Genomic DNA, 17,060 nt, shown 5'->3' with positions numbered 1-17,060 from the left:
CTCAAATGGAAGAAGTTTGGGACGTCCACAACTCTTCCTTGACCTGGCTGTCCAGCCAAACTAAGCAATTTTGGGAGAAGAGCCTTGGAGAGAGAGGTAAAGAAGAACCGGAAGAGCACTATGGTTGAGCTCAAAAGATGTAGTAGGGAGATGGGAGAAAGTTTCACGAAGTCACCTATCACTGCAGCCTCCAGCAGTCGGAAGCTATATGGCAAAGTGTGCCGACAGAAGTCTCTTGTCAGTGCAAGACACATGAAAGCCGCATACAGTGTGCAAAAAAACACACAAAGGACTTCCAGACTGTAAGAAATAAGATTCTCTGGTCTGATGAGAAAAAGATTAAACTTTTTTGTGCTAAAGATTACCTGATGGTGGATGACTATTGCTAACCTCCCTATCCCATCACCATGTGCAGCAAGCATAAATTCTTATAACTCTGCATGGCCACATTTCTGTCAAAAATAAGTTTGTAAGATATGTACCACAGGCTCCGCGGTAATATAATTTATGCATGCCCCGGGATTGTGCCAGCTGTGTTCTGAGAGTTGGTGATGTCACCGGGTTTCAGAACACAGTTGGCACTGCCTGGGGCGTGCATAAATTATATTACCGTGGAGACTAATGGTACTCCGAAGAGCACCACAGGCTAAACTGCATATCTTATAAACTTATTTTTTACAGAAATGTGGCAATGTAGAGTAATAAGAAATTCAGCTTGCTGCACAATGGGACGGGACGGCAGATAAGTAATAGTCATCTACCATCAGGTAATCTGTCCTTTAATTGTAAGTGGTATGTGTGGAAAAAAATCAGGCACTGCTCATCACCTGCCAAATCCAATCCCAACAGTGACACATGGTGGTGGCAGCATCATGCTATGGAGTTGTCTTATAGCTGCAGGGACATGACTACTGGTTGTATTTGAAGAAAAGATTAATACAGCCAAGTACAGAGGTAAAGTGCTACGGAATTTGATGGCGCTATATAAATAAAGATTATTATTATATATATCCTGGATAAAAACCACTTCCAGAATGCTCTGGACCACAGACTGGGCCTATGGATCACCTTCTAACAAGACAATGACCCCAAGCACACAGCTAAAATAACAAAGCAGCAGCTTGAGAACATCTCTGTGACCATTCCTGACTGGCCCAGCCAGAGCACGGACCTATGCCCAATTGAGCATCTCTGGAGAGACTTGAAAATGGCTTTCACCATCATTCACCATCCAACCTGAGAACATGGCTGCACTAGCTCAAAAGGTGCTTCTACTTAATACCGAGCAAAGGGTCTGAATACTTATGACCATGTGATAGTTCAGTTTTTCTTGTTAATATAAAATAAATTAGCAAAAATATCTACATTTCTGGAGTTTTTTTCTGTCAACATTGGGTGCAGAGTGCACATTAATCGGAGTGTAGATTAACAAAAAAAAGAACTTTTTTGATCTTACCAATTGGCTGCAATGAGCTAAGAGTGAAAAATTTAAAGGGGTCGGAATACTTTCTGTACCCACTCTATATTAACTTTGGTGACTGGTTCAATAATTATTTCACCTGATGTATATATAGAGTTAGGATCTTCAGAATTTTTTACACTAGCTAGCCCAAGAAGCCTTCTTCCAGCTCTATATAGATTGGTTCACAAAAATTGAAAGTTACTTGAATTTGCATTAAATTTAGTAAAATAGTAGATCTGCCGTCAATGATTCCATACATTGATCATCCAAGACTATAAAATATCTGTTAATGTATTGTTTATTTTTATAGTGACAAACATCAATGATCCTCTTCTGAAGGCTGTTGAGTTATTGAATCAAGCACATGAGAATAAAACTCTTCCGGAGAGAAGTGTTTCCTTAATTGTCCTCCTCACAGATGGGGAAGCCAATACAGGTAGGAAAACCTCCCCCCTCAGCACCACTCCCATCCCATGTCAATGGTTAAGTGGTATACAGATATCCTTGACATGCCCCTTCAAAAAGTGACATTACACCTGGTTTTGGCTCACAAAAAGACTAATAAAATAATGGCGACGTAAACTTGCCCTTACTTACATTGTAGAAAATCGCATTGCTTTTAGAAATACCAGTGAAATGTGTAATGCTTGATTTACTTTTAGGAGAATCAAATCCATCAAGAATCCAGCAGAATGCCAAAAATGCTATTGACGGAAAATTCACTTTGTTCTGTCTTGGTTTTGGCTATGATGTAGATTATCCTTTTCTTGAAAAGTTAGCGCTAGAAAATTCAGGAATTGCCCGTCGGATATATGAGGACTCAGATGCAGATTTGCAGATGAAGGTAATGTTTTGTACTAATGTATACAGGCAGTCCCTGGGTTATGTACAAGATAGGTTCTGTAGGCTTGTTCTTAAGTTGAATTTGTAAGTCTATATATTTTATAATTGTAACCCAAGACACATATTTTTGGGTCTCTGTGACAATTGGATTTAAAAAAAAATGTTGGATTGTCATAAAAATCAGGATTAACAATAAAGCTTAATTACAGACAACTTTGATAACTTTTACAGATGATCATTGTAGCCTAGGGCTAAGGTACAGTAAATTACCAACATCCAGAGGTCCGTTTGTGACTAGGGGTCGTCTGTAAGTCGGGTGTTCTTAAGTAGCGGGTGACCGCCTGTAGCGGGTGATCGGGTGACCGCCTGTACAGTAATAGATGTGTGTGGTGTTTCAATGACTGCTCGTCTAACTTTTTTATACATTTTGTAAAGAATACTCAAAATATACACAATGCATTGCTTTTTTATGTTTTTTGTCCAATGCACATGCTAATTTTTTTAACCTTTAGGGATTTTATAATGAAATTGCAAACCCCACATTGATTAACATAAAGATGGAGTATCCTGAGAATGCTATCGCTGACCTCACCCAAAATGACTTCAAGCATTACTTTGATGGCAGTGAAATTGTTGTTGCTGGACGTGTAACAGATAATGACCTGAACTCCTTTATTGTGGACGTAAAGGCAGATGGGGTAAGTACAGATTGTGCATTAAAATTGTGGCCATTTTAGTTAATCAGGGTTTTCCAATTTAAAAAGAGTAAATGAGAGACGATGGACCCCATGAGGTTCTCCTAAATTACTGTCAAAGCCCTTCAAGATAGTTTAACTCTCCCCCACTGTATTTTATATCTGTGATTTAATATGTTTTTGTAACAGGCTGATAAACCCTTGACGTACACTGAAAATGTTCAGCTTGAAAGTGAGGATGATGTCAGCAAACAACAGAAATATATTTTTGGGCACTTTACAGAGAGACTCTGGGCGTATCTCACCATCCAGCAGCTCTTGGACAAACGGTACGTGCTGGGCTTTTTAAAACATTGTAAGGGTGTTGTCATACGTTGCAGTTAAAACTGCATCACAATTAGTTTTGAGATGGTTTTAGGTGAATTTTGAAGGAGAAAGCTGTTCAACAAATCTGATGTCTTTCACTTGTTAAAATAAGTAATACCACCTAAAACCACCCCAAAACTAATTGCGATGCAGTTTTAACTGCAACGTGTGACCGTACCCTAAATGTTATAAAAGGTGGGCCCCCCAAAATTAGAATCAGAGTTACTGCTTAGATACAGTACCAGAACCAACATTGTTGCTTAGATACAATACCAAAACCAAAGTTACTGCTTAGATACATTACCAAATCCAAATTATTGCTTACATACAGTTCCAGGGCCATTCTTTGTTTTGTTTTAATTCTGCATTTTTATCTTACTGGAAAGGTAGAAATCCAGTAGGTTCTCTTGTTTTCATTTTAAGATTGCTGCCAGTGATGATGTATACAGTGTCCTCCCTACAGGCAGCATGTAATAGAGCAGTATAGGATCAGATTATACATTTACTAAGCTCCGTGTGCCATCTATAGACCTTTTAAGGGTTAATCCTCACGTCCCCACAATCTTTTGATAACTTTTATTTGGCTAGTATGTAAATTTTCTAGAGAGGCTACTGGGGCGTGGAGTAGCCGGAGCTGAGGCTACACAGCGTGGCTACTCCCTTGAAAGGGCTATCCTAATGTCCTATAGATGTACCTACCACCCAATCTACCTTTATAGGTAGAAATGTGGTGGTAGGTTCCCTTTAACCCCATAGCGCAATAAGACGTACCCTTACATCTTGCTGTGCCTGGGGGAGTATGAAGACGGCTCACGGGCTGAGCCCTCTTCATACTCACCGGGCGTTTGCTTCATAGTGAAGCAAACGCCCGTCGCTAACACCCGCGATCAGTGCTAGCACCGAACGCGGGTGTTAACCCTTTGATCGCAGTCTGCAAAGCTGCTGGTGGCATTACAGAGCCGGCGGTGCGTGGGCGCCGCTATCTTGGCTCCGATCGTCGCTTCCCGTGACGTCATGGGGGAGCGGCGATCTGTTGCCATGACAGCCCCGGGTCACACAAAGATCTGAGGCTATCATGATCTAGGCTATTACAATGTTCGATTTGCACATTGTATAAGATGGTGTGAAAAATCCCCATATACTGCCATACTGTAGAAGACGGCAAAATTAATAATTTTTTTTTTTGTACAGGAGGTTTTAATTTTTTTTAAATGCATGAAAACATTATAAAACCTATATAAATTTGGTATCTCCGTGATCGTATTGACCCAATGAATGATGTAGACCTGTCATTTGGGGCGTACAGTGAAAGCCGTAAAAACCAAGCCCACAAGAAATGTCGCAAATGTGTTTTTTCATCATTTTCACTGCATAGAAAATAAGCCCATACACAGATCTTTATATGGAAAAATAAAAAAGTTATAGATTTTTGAAGGTGGGGAGTGAAAAATAAAAACGCAAAAACTAAAAAGGGCCTGGTCCTTAAGGGGTTAAAGGAAACCTACCATTTGATTTGATGCAGTATGTACCAAACATACCTTGAGAATGCTGTAGCTACACTGATGCAGGATCATATCTTGGTTAATCCCTGAGCTGAGTGGTTTTGCTGAAAAAACAATTATAACATTCAGAACCTTGGGAAAGCTGGGTCAGGCTGGCTGCCTACATAAACACATTAGAAACTGAGCTTGTAATTACAAATGGAGGTTTATCAAGCATGATTTATCAACCTGAGCTGGATCACTCATACACAGCAGTTGGGGGATGGTGCAGCAATTGATTATTCTGCATTCAGGCACAACCCAGGGATTACATCATCCTCTCCTGCAGTGAGTAACTCACGTGCTAGGAGAAGCGCTGAAAGAGCCATAGAAGCGACAGAGCTTCATTATCATAATGTTATATCTGTTTTATCAGCAAAACCACTCAGTTCAGGGATTAACAGAGATATGATCCTGAATCAGTGTAGCTACAGCATTCTCAAGGTATGTTTGCTTCATAAAGCATCAAATCAAATGGTAGGTTTCCTTTAAGAAGTGCTTGAACCACATTTGTGTAGAACGCAACTATTTTGTGTCACGGCTGCACTATTCTACATGTGACACAAATTTCTGCACTGAAGGGAGCGTTCCGGTGAACAGTCGGACCGTGCGCCTTATTTAACATGCAAAGTCATACAGAATTGTGTTGCATGCCCCATGTTAAAGGTGCACAAAAAAAAGTGGTGCACTCTGTCGGAGCTGTGCAGAGGGCGCCAGATTCATGAACAACGGGTGCCATAAATCCTGAATACGGTGTCCCCTGCACACTACACAGGCAAACTACTGCATATAGTGCAGTTCTAAGTAAATGTGCCCTCATATCCTTATTGCAGGAAGCATATAATACAGCAGGAGAAGCTGAGCAGATCGATATAGGTTGGTGAAACAGATCCAGTTTTATATGTCATTTATTCTTTTAAATTCCTTCCAATCCTGTGGTTCTGTGTCCAGTGGGCTGTCCAATTCCAAGACTGTCAACTATCTCTTCCTGCACACTTATACAGGGAAGGCTGGCAATTACTATGTAAGACTTTCAACTGGGGTAAGAAACCAAAAACACAGATTTAAATGTACAAGGCATAATTGATCCAGGATCTTCTCTCATAAAACTCATAAATCTTCTCCGTCTCTCCAACTCGGCAAATACAACATAATAATGGTCCCTTTGTATTTTATTGTATTTTTTTTTGTAATAAGTAAAATATATGGTGAATAAAAATGATTATAAGTGGTAATATTTTTATGAATATTTTAAAGGCTTTATGCAGACCCATCAGAGAAGTCAAATTTAACAGCACAGGCGCTGGAGCTCTCCCTGAAGTTTAAGTTTGTCACTCCTTTAACCTCAATGGTTGTTACTAAGCCGGAGGAAAAAGACAAGGAAGAAGAAACATTAATTGCTGATAAACTTGTGGAAGGTAGGAAAATTTTATTTTATTAAAATACTGAATGTAACATTTTTAAAGGTAATTGTTTTTCATGGAAGTTGCTCAAAAATCTGCACTAAAAACACCTTTTTCTATTGTTGCAATTAAAGCACTTGGGGTGAAATAGAAACTTACTTTTATTCGTAGCACCGTGTTTGCACATGGTACATATGTAGTTTGATACTTCAATGAACTTGGAAGGCAAACTGAATTCACTATATGAGTAAATAGGAAAAAAAAGTTTAGGAAGGTGTTGGTTGGGAGCCTGGTAGGGGGAGAAAGAAACATTACACTTTATTATTCAATTATACTATAGAAATATGCATAGTTTTTTATGTTTTTGAATGTTTAACATCAGTAATCTTCTCAGATATAATACTTTATTATTAACCATAATGTGCAGAAATTACTTTCCTGTACATGGACAGGGTGAGTTCAGAATAAAAGTTGTCCATTTACAAACCTGCAAAACTGGGATATCTAGGAGGTACAATATATTCATTGCAGGTTTCATAACCTTTTTTAAAGGGAACCTGTCACCAGGAGACCCATTTTTAGCACTCCCCCAGTCCCCACAGAGCATAGTACATACACTGCCAAAGTGTTTTTGTATAAAAAAAATTGGTTTTACAGAAAAAAAAATATGTTATATTCAGGGGTGAACCTAGCCTTTATGCTGCCTGAGGGGAGCTATAGAAAGACGCCCCCCCCCCCCTCAATATATGTAATATATCAAGAAGTGTCAGGACCAGACCAAATCGTATTGGTTTGATGTGAAAATAAAGCAATGGCAAATACATAGAGTATCCCACCGTGTACTATAGAATAAACACAGCGAGCTACCACAAAGCACAAAATACATACAACAATCTGCCATATAATATAAAATCAATACATCGTGCCGCCATATACCATATAATACATACAGCGTGCCGCCATATTCCATATAATACATACAGCGTGCCGCCACATACCATATAATACATACAGTGTGCCGCCATATACCATATAATACATACAGTGTGCCGCCATATACCATATAATACATACAGCGTGCCGCCATATTCCATATAATACATACAGCGTGCCGCCACATACCATATAATACATACAGTGTGCCGCCATATACCATATAATACATAGAGTGTGCCGCCATATACCATATAATACATACAGCGTGCCGCCACATACCATATAATACATACAGTGTGCCGCCATATACCATATAATACATACAGTGTGCCGCCATATACCATATAATACATACAGCGTGCCGCCATATACCATATAATACATACAGCGTGCCGACATATACCATATAATACATACAGCGTGCCGCCACATACCATATAATACATACAGCGTGCCGCCACATACCATATAATACATACAGTGTGTCGCCATATATATTTAAATACATCCGGCACCCTCCATGTAATATATATATATATCCCACTTGCGATTATTTACCCTAATCCACTACATTCACACCAGTGGGGGGTGAAAGGGGGAGGGGTGCGGCCGGGGATGGGCCGGCGGTGTATGATGTCTATATGCTATAAGTATAGTGCATGTATATACGCAGTATGGGGCACATTTATCATTGACCCGTACAAGCTGTGATTTATACGCCAGAATATGATAAATGTGCCACTATGGGGGATATTTATCATACGTCGGCACTCTTGCTCCTAACCCTGCCGCTGCATTTTCGCAGCGCGCTAAATCAAGTGGCTCCGGCCTCTTGATGCATCAGGCAGGGTGTTGCGCAGCGTTTATTCTACGCCAGGCCTTGCCTGGCATAGAAATAAACGCAGACTTCGACTTTTCACATATAATAATGATAAAATGTGCCCCATACTGTGTACATACATATAGCATATAGACATCATGCACACATACAGTACATAAACTATATACACACACCATATATTATATCTAGATACACACATACAGGTTATATAGTATATACACACTTATATACACTCATACAGTATGCATATACATACACACACACATCATACAGCATATACATTCATACAGACATGCAAATAAACATACATATATACACATACATACATACATACATACAGTATAGGTATATACTTACATGGATGGAACCATCTGCAGACGAGAGAAGTGGGCCACGGATGGGTGAGACATCCAAGGAGAGGCAGGCCGCGGACGGGTGAGGCGGGCTGCGAACGGGAGAGGTGGGCCGGGCCGTGGACGGGAGAGGCAAGCAGAGAGGACGGCCGGGAGAGGCGGGCTGTGGGTCTGTGAAAAGGGGACGGGAGGCGGCCACGGACAGGAGGGGTGGGCTGGGTGTCCGCGGAAGGCAGGACTGAGAGGCGGGTTGGGCGGCCGGGAACGGAGTCATCCGGGGCACTCACAAATGACTCGCCGAGCGAGTCAGTGAGTAACCTGTATGATGCCGCCCCCTTGCCCACCAGGAGGCGCCGCCTGAGACGAGTTTCTCAACTTGCTTCATGGTAGGTGCGCCCCTGGTTATATTGTACCTCACTGTGTGACTAGACACTAGGCAACTGGGAGTGGCTGGAAAGGAGCAGTTCCCCCTCTCCCCCCACCCTTGGGAAACTGCTCCTCCATGTGACCTTTTCAAATAAATGAATAACTCCCCTCACTCGGGATTGGCTGTACAGGAGCAGAGGGCGTTGCTAAGAAAGTGATTGGTGTTTTCATTTATTTGAAAAGGACACATGGAGGAGTGGTTTCCCAAGGGGGGGGGGACTGCTCCTTTCCAGCCACTCCCAGGGGACAAGTGCCTAGTCACACAGCAAGGTACAATATAACATATCTTTTTTTCTGTAAAACCAATTTTTTATACAAAAACACTTTGACAGTGTATGTACTGGGGGAGTGCTAAAAATGGTGACAGTTTCCCTTGATTTTGCTATTTATAGGACAAGACCGACTCTCTAATTATCCACCTGCTCCAGGTTTACAATGTAAGTGTTAAATTAATTTATTTTACTATAAATTTATTGTCTAATATTAGGATCCCCATTCTAGATTGGTGGGTTTCCACTGGTCTGATGTATAATTACCCCTTCAAGGGACACACTTACAGGGGGTGTATAATGAAAAGTTTTTTACTTCTACAATAAACTTTTTTACAAGGTATGGCAAATGGGCCATTTATCCGGCCCCCGGGTCCCCCAGTGGTGAGTGAGAGGAGCACAGCATGCATCAGCATCCTGTGCTCCTGGTAGAGCCAAATTATCAATAGTGCTGCTGCAGCACCTAGGCCACACCTGTGTCTATACGATGCACAGACAAAGAGATTTTAAGGCCGGCGCCGCCACTGATGTACTGTATAATACATACCTCTGCTGCGTGGCCTCAGCAGCACGGTGACATCACTGCAAATTTACCACGCTTCTGCGAGCCATCTGGAAGCCACGTGAGAGGAAGCCATCGCCCATTGTTCTCATTGAAATACTGGTAAGTTTGTTGATTTTAATTTACTTCTTCATTTTAAATACAGTATAAATAAGATATGTGCAGTGTGCATAGGGATTTGGTCATCATTTTTTTTTATAGTCCAGCCCTACGACGATGACGTAGACCGACACCTGGGAGCGGAGTCTAAGTGGTACCTGATTGAACACCCCTGTTGTATAGGGAGCTTCTTCGTTTACTTCCAGTGGATAGAAATTTGTCCCTGGTCATTATATTCCTGGACACATGGGAGCAGATTTACTTACCCAGTCCATTCGCGATCCAGCGGCGCGTTCTCTGCGTTGGATTCGGGTCCGGCCGGGATTATATAAAGGCAGTTCCTCCGACGTCCACCAGGTGGCGCTGCTGCGCTGAAGTTCCCTGGAACGCACTGGTATACACCGAGCCGGGCTGAGTGAAGGTAAGTGCAAGCTCCGCAACAGATTTTTTTTTTAAAATGCGGCGGTTTTTCCGAATCCGTCGGGTTTCCATTCAGCCACGCCCACGATTTCCGTTGCGTGCATGCTGGTGCCTATGCGCCACAATCCGATCGCGTGCGCCAAAATCCCGGGGCAATTCAGGGGAAATCGGCGCAAATCGGAAATATTCCGCGTTCGAAAACGCGAATCGGGCCCTTAGTAAATGACCCCCAAGGTGTGACACAGGAGCACGGCTCATTATATCATAGAGAGTAATCAGAGCTATGTGATATAACGAGCTGTGCACCTGTGTGACCATGGTCAGATTTCTATCAGCAGAAATCTAGAAAACTATGAATAATACATTGTGGGAGATTTGGCCCAGTAGAGACCGTGGTAGCGGGGTGCTGTGATGCAGTTCACGACAGTGGCACCAAAGTACAGTCCAAAACAGGTCTAGCCTGTGTTTATTTCAGCAGGAACAAAATAAAACAGCCTTCACATTCAGGCATCAAAAACAAAATAATATCCTACCCGTCAGGGTGCTAACTAAACAATGGTTCTCTGACTCACCACTAACAAAAATACTTTGCTGCTCCAGGCACAGAGGTCAAGGCTGCGTGCTCTCCAGCCTCCACTCAGAGAGACAACACTCTCAGCTCTGCTCAGGGGCTTTATGCAGTCTGATTGGGCTGTTCCCACCACCTGTGTCCAAGGTGCTGGACAACACAACCTCAGCACTAAGGCCTTGCATAATAGCAAAACCTAGGGGGAACATACCGCCCATCCACAGTTAACCCCTTCAGTGTCTCACAACATACAGAAATTTGTATAACTTGAGTGCTCTCAGAATTGCTGCAGAGCTTAAAGGGGTGAGAGATCAGCCTTTCAGTGCTTAGGCCATATATCACACACTGCATCAAATTGGTCTGCATGGCCGTCATCCCAGAAGAAAGCTTCTTCTAAAGATGAAGCTCAAGAAAGCCATCAAACCGTTTGCTGAAAACAAGCAGACCAAGGACATGGGATACCAGAGCCATGTCCTGTGCTCTGATTAGACCAAGATACATGTATTTGATTCAGATGGTGTCAGGCATCTGTTGCTGTGACAACCAGGTGAGGAGTACAAAGACAAGCGTTTCTTACCTACAGTCAAACATGGTTGTGGGAGTGTTATGGGCTGCTTAAGAGCTGCCGTCTTTGGGGAGCGAAAGTTTATTGAGGGAACCATAAATGCCATCATGCACTGTGACACTCAAAAACAGGGAAAATATGCAAATAAGTTTCCCAGTATGGGATAAGGAAATCCACGCCTCTTTTAGCTACCTTGTAAGGCACCTCCCTTGACATCAAGCATGACCTTAAAGGAAACCTACCACTTCGGACAGGGCTTCTAAGCAGCAAATACCGTGCACCAGCTCAGGGTGAGCTGGTGCCGGCGCTTATCTTTGTTATGTTTATAAACAGTTGTAAAGCGTTTAAACGCTTTAGTAATCTTTATATACGAAGTAGCTTCACTAATCTTTATATACGAAGTAGCTTCACCGCACAGTGGTGCACGTGACCGTGCATGCGCCTGAATAGGAAGAGGTTGTGCGCATGGTGCGCCGAGCTACTTTGTATATAAAGATTACTAAAGCGTTTAAACGCTTTACAACTGTTTATAAACATAACGAAGATAAGCGCCAGCACCAGCTCACCCTGAGCTGGTGCACGGTATTTGCTGCTTAGAAGCCCTATCCGAAGTGGTAGGTTTCCTTTAAAGAAGCCTTATGACATCATGTGGGATTAAACCTAACCAATAAATCTATTCCAGAAGAAACAGATTCCGTACTGTACACAGCCTCCACCTGGTTGGGTCTCTTTAATACAATGTAGGAAACTGGTTTGGCTGAGTGAGATGCTTATGACTAGGGTCGGGAAATAAGAGTTCTCCTCTTTAAGACAGTCGCACATAAAGGCAGCTGTGTACAAGGTAACTAAAAGACGCATGGTTTTCCTTGTCCCATCCTGGAAAACTTATTTGTATATTTTCCCAGAATTCCCTAGTGAAGCGTCAATGGCTACATAGCAATTCTTACTTCATTATAACATTAAAACAGAACATAATTAGAGATGAGCGAACATGCTCGTCCGAGCTTGATGCTCGGTCGAGCATTAGGGTACTCGAAACTGCTCGTTGCTCGGACGAATACTTCGCCCGCTCGAGAAAATGGCAGCTCCCGCCGTTTTGCTTTTTGGCGGCCAGAAACAGAGCCAATCACAAGCCAGGAGACTCTGCACTCCACCCAGCATGACGTGGTACCCTTACACGTCGATAGCAGTGGTTGGCTGGCCAGATCAGGTGACCCTGGGATAGACTAGCCGCTGCCCGCGCTGCTCGGATCATTCTGTGTCTGGATGCCGCTAGGGAGAGAGCTGCTGCTGGTCAGGGAAAGCGTTAGGGTGTTCTATTAGCTTACTGTTAGGCAGGAGTGATTCTCAAAGAACCCAACAGCCCTTCTTAGGGCTACAATAACGTTCTACTTTTTTTATTTTAATTTGCATCTAGTACCATTTTGTGAGGAATTAGCAGGGGGACTTGCTACCGTTGTGTTTAGCTCTTAGTGCCACACATATCCATAGCAAAGACCGAAGTGGGAAAATTTAGTAGGGGTTGGATTTCAATTAGGCACTAACTCAGTGTCATCTCATCTGGCATAGTAGTGTGCTTTGATACTTGGCTAGAAAATAGCCATAGGAGAATACAAAGAGCTTACTTACGCCTACAGTAGCGTTCTATATATTTGATTTCTGGTTGATCTGCTGGTGGCTGTACTTTCTGCAGTGCATGTACTAGCCAATTCTGAGCAATTTGTAGTGAGACTTGCGACCGCTGTGTTCTGCGCTTAGTGACGCACATATCCATAGCAAAGACCGAAGTGGGAAAATTTAGTAGGGGTTGGATTTCAATTAGGCACTAACTCAGTGTCATCTCATCTGGCATAGTAGTGTGCTTTGATACTTGGCTAGAAAATAGCCATAGGAGAATACAAAGAGCTTACTTACGCCTACAGTAGCGTTCTATATATTTGATTTCTGGTTGATCTGCTGGTGGCTGTACTTTCTGCAGTGCATGTACTAGCCAATTCTGAGCAATTTGTAGTGAGACTTGCGACCGCTGTGTTCTGCGCTTAGTGACGCACATATCCATAGCAAAGACCGAAGTGGGAAAATTTAGTAGGGGTTGGATTTCAATTAGGCACTAACTCAGTGTCATCTCATCTGGCATAGTAGTGTGCTTTGATACTTGGCTAGAAAATAGCCATAGGAGAATACAAAGAGCTTACTTACACCTACAGTAGCGTTCTATATATTTGATTTCTGGTTGATCTGCTGGTGGCTGTACTTTCTGCAGTGCATGTACTAGCCAATTCTGAGCAATTTGTAGTGAGACTTGCGACCGCTGTGTTCTGCGCTTAGTGACGCACATATCCATAGCAAAGACCGAAGTGGGAAAATTTAGTAGGGGTTGGATTTCAATTAGGCACTAACTCAGTGTCATCTCATCTGGCATAGTAGTGTGCTTTGATACTTGGCTAGAAAATAGCCATAGGAGAATACAAAGAGCTTACTTACGCCTACAGTAGCGTTCTATATATTTGATTTCTGGTTGATCTGCTGGTGGCTGTACTTTCTGCAGTGCATGTACTAGCCAATTCTGAGCAATTTGTAGTGAGACTTGCGACCGCTGTGTTCTGCGCTTAGTGACGCACATATCCATAGCAAAGACCGAAGTGGGAAAATTTAGTAGGGGTTGGATTTCAATTAGGCACTAACTCAGTGTCATCTCATCTGGCATAGTAGTGTGCTTTGATACTTGGCTAGAAAATAGCCATAGCAATAGGATAGCATTGTTTGGTTTTAAAAACTCAAAAAAAAACAAAAAACACAAAAAAAAACAAAAAACACAAAAAAAAACAAAAAAAAGTTAAAAAAAAAATAAAGTTATAACTCTCATTTTAAAAATGTTTAACCCGAGGGCTAGGGGTAGAGGACGAGGGCGGGGACGTGGGCGTCCAACTACTGCAGGGGTCAGAGGCCGTGGTCCTGGGTGGGGTGAGACACCACCTGCTGATGAGGGAGCAGGGGAACGCCGCAGAGCTACACTCCCTAGGTTCATGTCTGAAGTTACTGGGACTCGTGGTAGAGCACTGTTGAGGCCAGAACAGTGCGAACAGGTGATGTCGTGGATTGCTGACAATTAGAGATGAGCGAACACTAAAATGCTCGGGTACTCGTTATTCGAGACGAACTTTTCCCGATGCTCGAGTGCTCGTCTCGAATAACGAACCCCATTGAAGTCAATGGGAGACTCGAGCATTTTTCAAGGGGACCAAGGCTCTGCACAGGGAAGCTTGGCCAAACACCTGGGAACCTCAGAAAAGGATGGAAACACCACGGAAATGGACAGGAAACAGCAGGGGCAGCATGCATGGATGCCTCTGAGGCTGCCTAATCGCACCATTATGCCAAAATTATGGGCAACAGCATGGCCATGACAGAGTGACAGAATGAAGCTAGATAGCATCTAAAACATCCAATAATTGACCCTGACACTATAGGGGACGGCATGCAGAGGCAGCGGCAGCAGGCTAGAGAGTGTCATGGCGACATACCCTAAATGGACTCAGGCTTCAAACCAATGGGTGGCAGAGAGGAACCAAAGGAGGTGAGCAAGAAGCGCTCAAATAATATCGGTACATGATAAAAGTTTGCCAGTATATTTTGTGGATTACACAGCAGGGTGGCGACAAAGTTAACATGGAAGCCATGAAAACAACCCAAAATTCTGCCTGACACAGCTCGTTTGATAAGGGGACCATGTATGGAGGCAGTGAACTAGTAGTAGATTAAAGGTGCTGCAGTTAAAACTATGTTAGTTGGATCTTGGCATGGAGCTGGCGCTCCGCTGCCAGGCGAGCTTTCGCCAATCCAAGCCCCTGTCTATAGGCTACTCCCCAAACAGCACTTCTAAGAACCTTTTGTATAAGATCAAGTGTAGTAGCGTTCTTATAAGTTTAGGATATGGCGGGTGAGGGGAATGTAAACAGATGCGCAAGAAGCGCTGAAATAATATCCCTAAATGGTAAAAGTTTGCAAGTATATTTTGTGGATTACACAGCAGGGTGGCGACAAAGTTAACAACTTTGATGTGGAATGCCCTGTAATAGCTCTTGGGCGGTGTGCCTTTTATCGCCTAGGCTCAGCAGTTTCAGCACCGCCTGCTGTCGCTTAGCGACGGCACTGCTGCTGTGCCTAGAGCTACCGACTGATGGCGCCATGCCCACGGATGGTAATTCGGAGGAGGAGGAGGTGGAGGAGGGGTGGGAGGAGGTATAGTAGGCCTTTGAGACCTGGACCGAGGTAGGCCCCGCAATTCTCTGCGTCGGCAGTATATGACCAGCCCCAGGGTCAGACTCGGTCCCAGCCTGCACCAAGTTAAGTGTAGTAGCGTTCTTATAAGTTTGGGATATGGCGGGTGAGAGGAATGTAAACAGATGCGCAAGAAGCGCATGATGCGCATGGAGCTGGCGTTCCGCTGCCAGGCGAGCTTTCGCCAATCCAAGCCCCTGTCTCTAGGCTACTCCCCAAACAGCACTTCTAAGAACCTTTTGTATAAGATCAAGTGTAGTAGCGTTCTTATAAGTTTAGGATATGCCGGGTGAGGGGAATGTAAACAGATGCGCAAGAAGCGCTGAAATAATATCCCTAAATGGTAAAAGTTTGCCAGTATATTTTGTGGATAACACAGCAGGGTGGCGACAAAGTTAACAACTTTGATGTGGAATCCATGAAAACAACCCAAATTTCTGCCTGACACACCTCGTTTGATAAAGGGACGATGTATGGAGGCAGCTATATGGACGACTTTTGGAGGTAGCAATGGAGACAACGTGTGGAGGCTGCTATGGAGACAATTTAATTTGGATAGTGCCTGTATGTGGCAGTCCCAAACATTTTTCAAACCAGAGGAGCAGGTAGGTGGCCCTCCAGTAAAATGGGATAGATTGAGTGCCTGTATGTGGCAGTCCCAAAAATGTTTCAAACCAGAGGAGCAGGTAGGTGGCCCTCCAGTAAAATGGAATAGATTGAGTGCCTGTATGTGGCAGTCCCAAAAATTCTTCAAACCAGAGGAGCAGGTAGGTGGCCCTGCAGTAAAATGGAATAGATTGAGTGCCTGTATGTGGCAGTCCCAAAAATTGTTCAAACCAGAGGAGCAGGTAGGTGGCCCTGCAGTAAAATGGAATAGATTGAGTGCCTGTATGTGGCAGTCCCAAAAATGTTTCAAACCAGAGGAGCAGGTAGGTGGCCCTCCAGTAAAATGGAATAGATTGAGTGCCTGTATGTGGCAGTGCCAAAAATTGTTCAAACCAGAGGAGCAGGTAGGTGGCCCTGCAGTAAAATGGAATAGATTGAGTGCCTGTATGTGGCAGTCCCAAAAATGTTTCAAACCAGAGGAGCAGGTAGGTGGCCCTCCAGTAAAATGGAATAGATTGAGTGCCTGTATGTGGCAGTCCCAAAAATTGTTCAAACCAGAGGAGCAGGTAGGTGGCCCTGCAGTAAAATGGAATAGATTGAGTGCCTGTATGTGGCAGTCCCAAAAATGTTTCAAACCAGAGGAGCAGGTAGGTGGCCCTCCAGTAAAATGGAATAGATTGAGTGCCTGTATGTGGCAGTCCCAAAAATTGTTCAAACCAGAGGAGCAGGTAGGTGGCCCTGCAGTAAAATGGAATAGATTGAGTGCCTGTATGTGGCAGTCCCAAAAATGTTTCAAACCAGAGGAGCAGGTAGGTGGCCCTCCA

At 43.4% G+C, this 17,060-nt stretch overlaps 1 protein-coding gene across 3 annotated transcripts in view; it reads left to right on the top strand.

Annotated features, from left to right (window-relative positions):
- LOC140104302 (inter-alpha-trypsin inhibitor heavy chain H3-like) overlaps positions 1–17,060 on the top strand; it is an 81,068-nt gene that overhangs the window by 17,760 nt on the left and 46,248 nt on the right. For all 3 annotated transcript variants that reach the window (XM_072127783.1, XM_072127782.1, XM_072127781.1), the window contains exons 11-16: positions 1,773–1,898; positions 2,125–2,306; positions 2,818–3,003; positions 3,190–3,329; positions 6,165–6,325; positions 9,259–9,303. In XM_072127783.1, coding sequence (XP_071983884.1) covers positions 1,773–1,898; positions 2,125–2,306; positions 2,818–3,003; positions 3,190–3,329; positions 6,165–6,325; positions 9,259–9,303 — 840 coding nt within the window. The remainder of the gene's footprint in view (positions 1–1,772; positions 1,899–2,124; positions 2,307–2,817; positions 3,004–3,189; positions 3,330–6,164; positions 6,326–9,258; positions 9,304–17,060) is intronic.

Source organism: Engystomops pustulosus, chromosome 10, assembly GCF_040894005.1.
Source record: "Engystomops pustulosus chromosome 10, aEngPut4.maternal, whole genome shotgun sequence".
Taxonomy (NCBI): domain Eukaryota; kingdom Metazoa; phylum Chordata; class Amphibia; order Anura; family Leptodactylidae; genus Engystomops; species Engystomops pustulosus.
The sequence above is the reverse complement of the archived record's forward strand: the minus strand, read 5'-3'. Positions and strand labels throughout refer to the sequence as shown.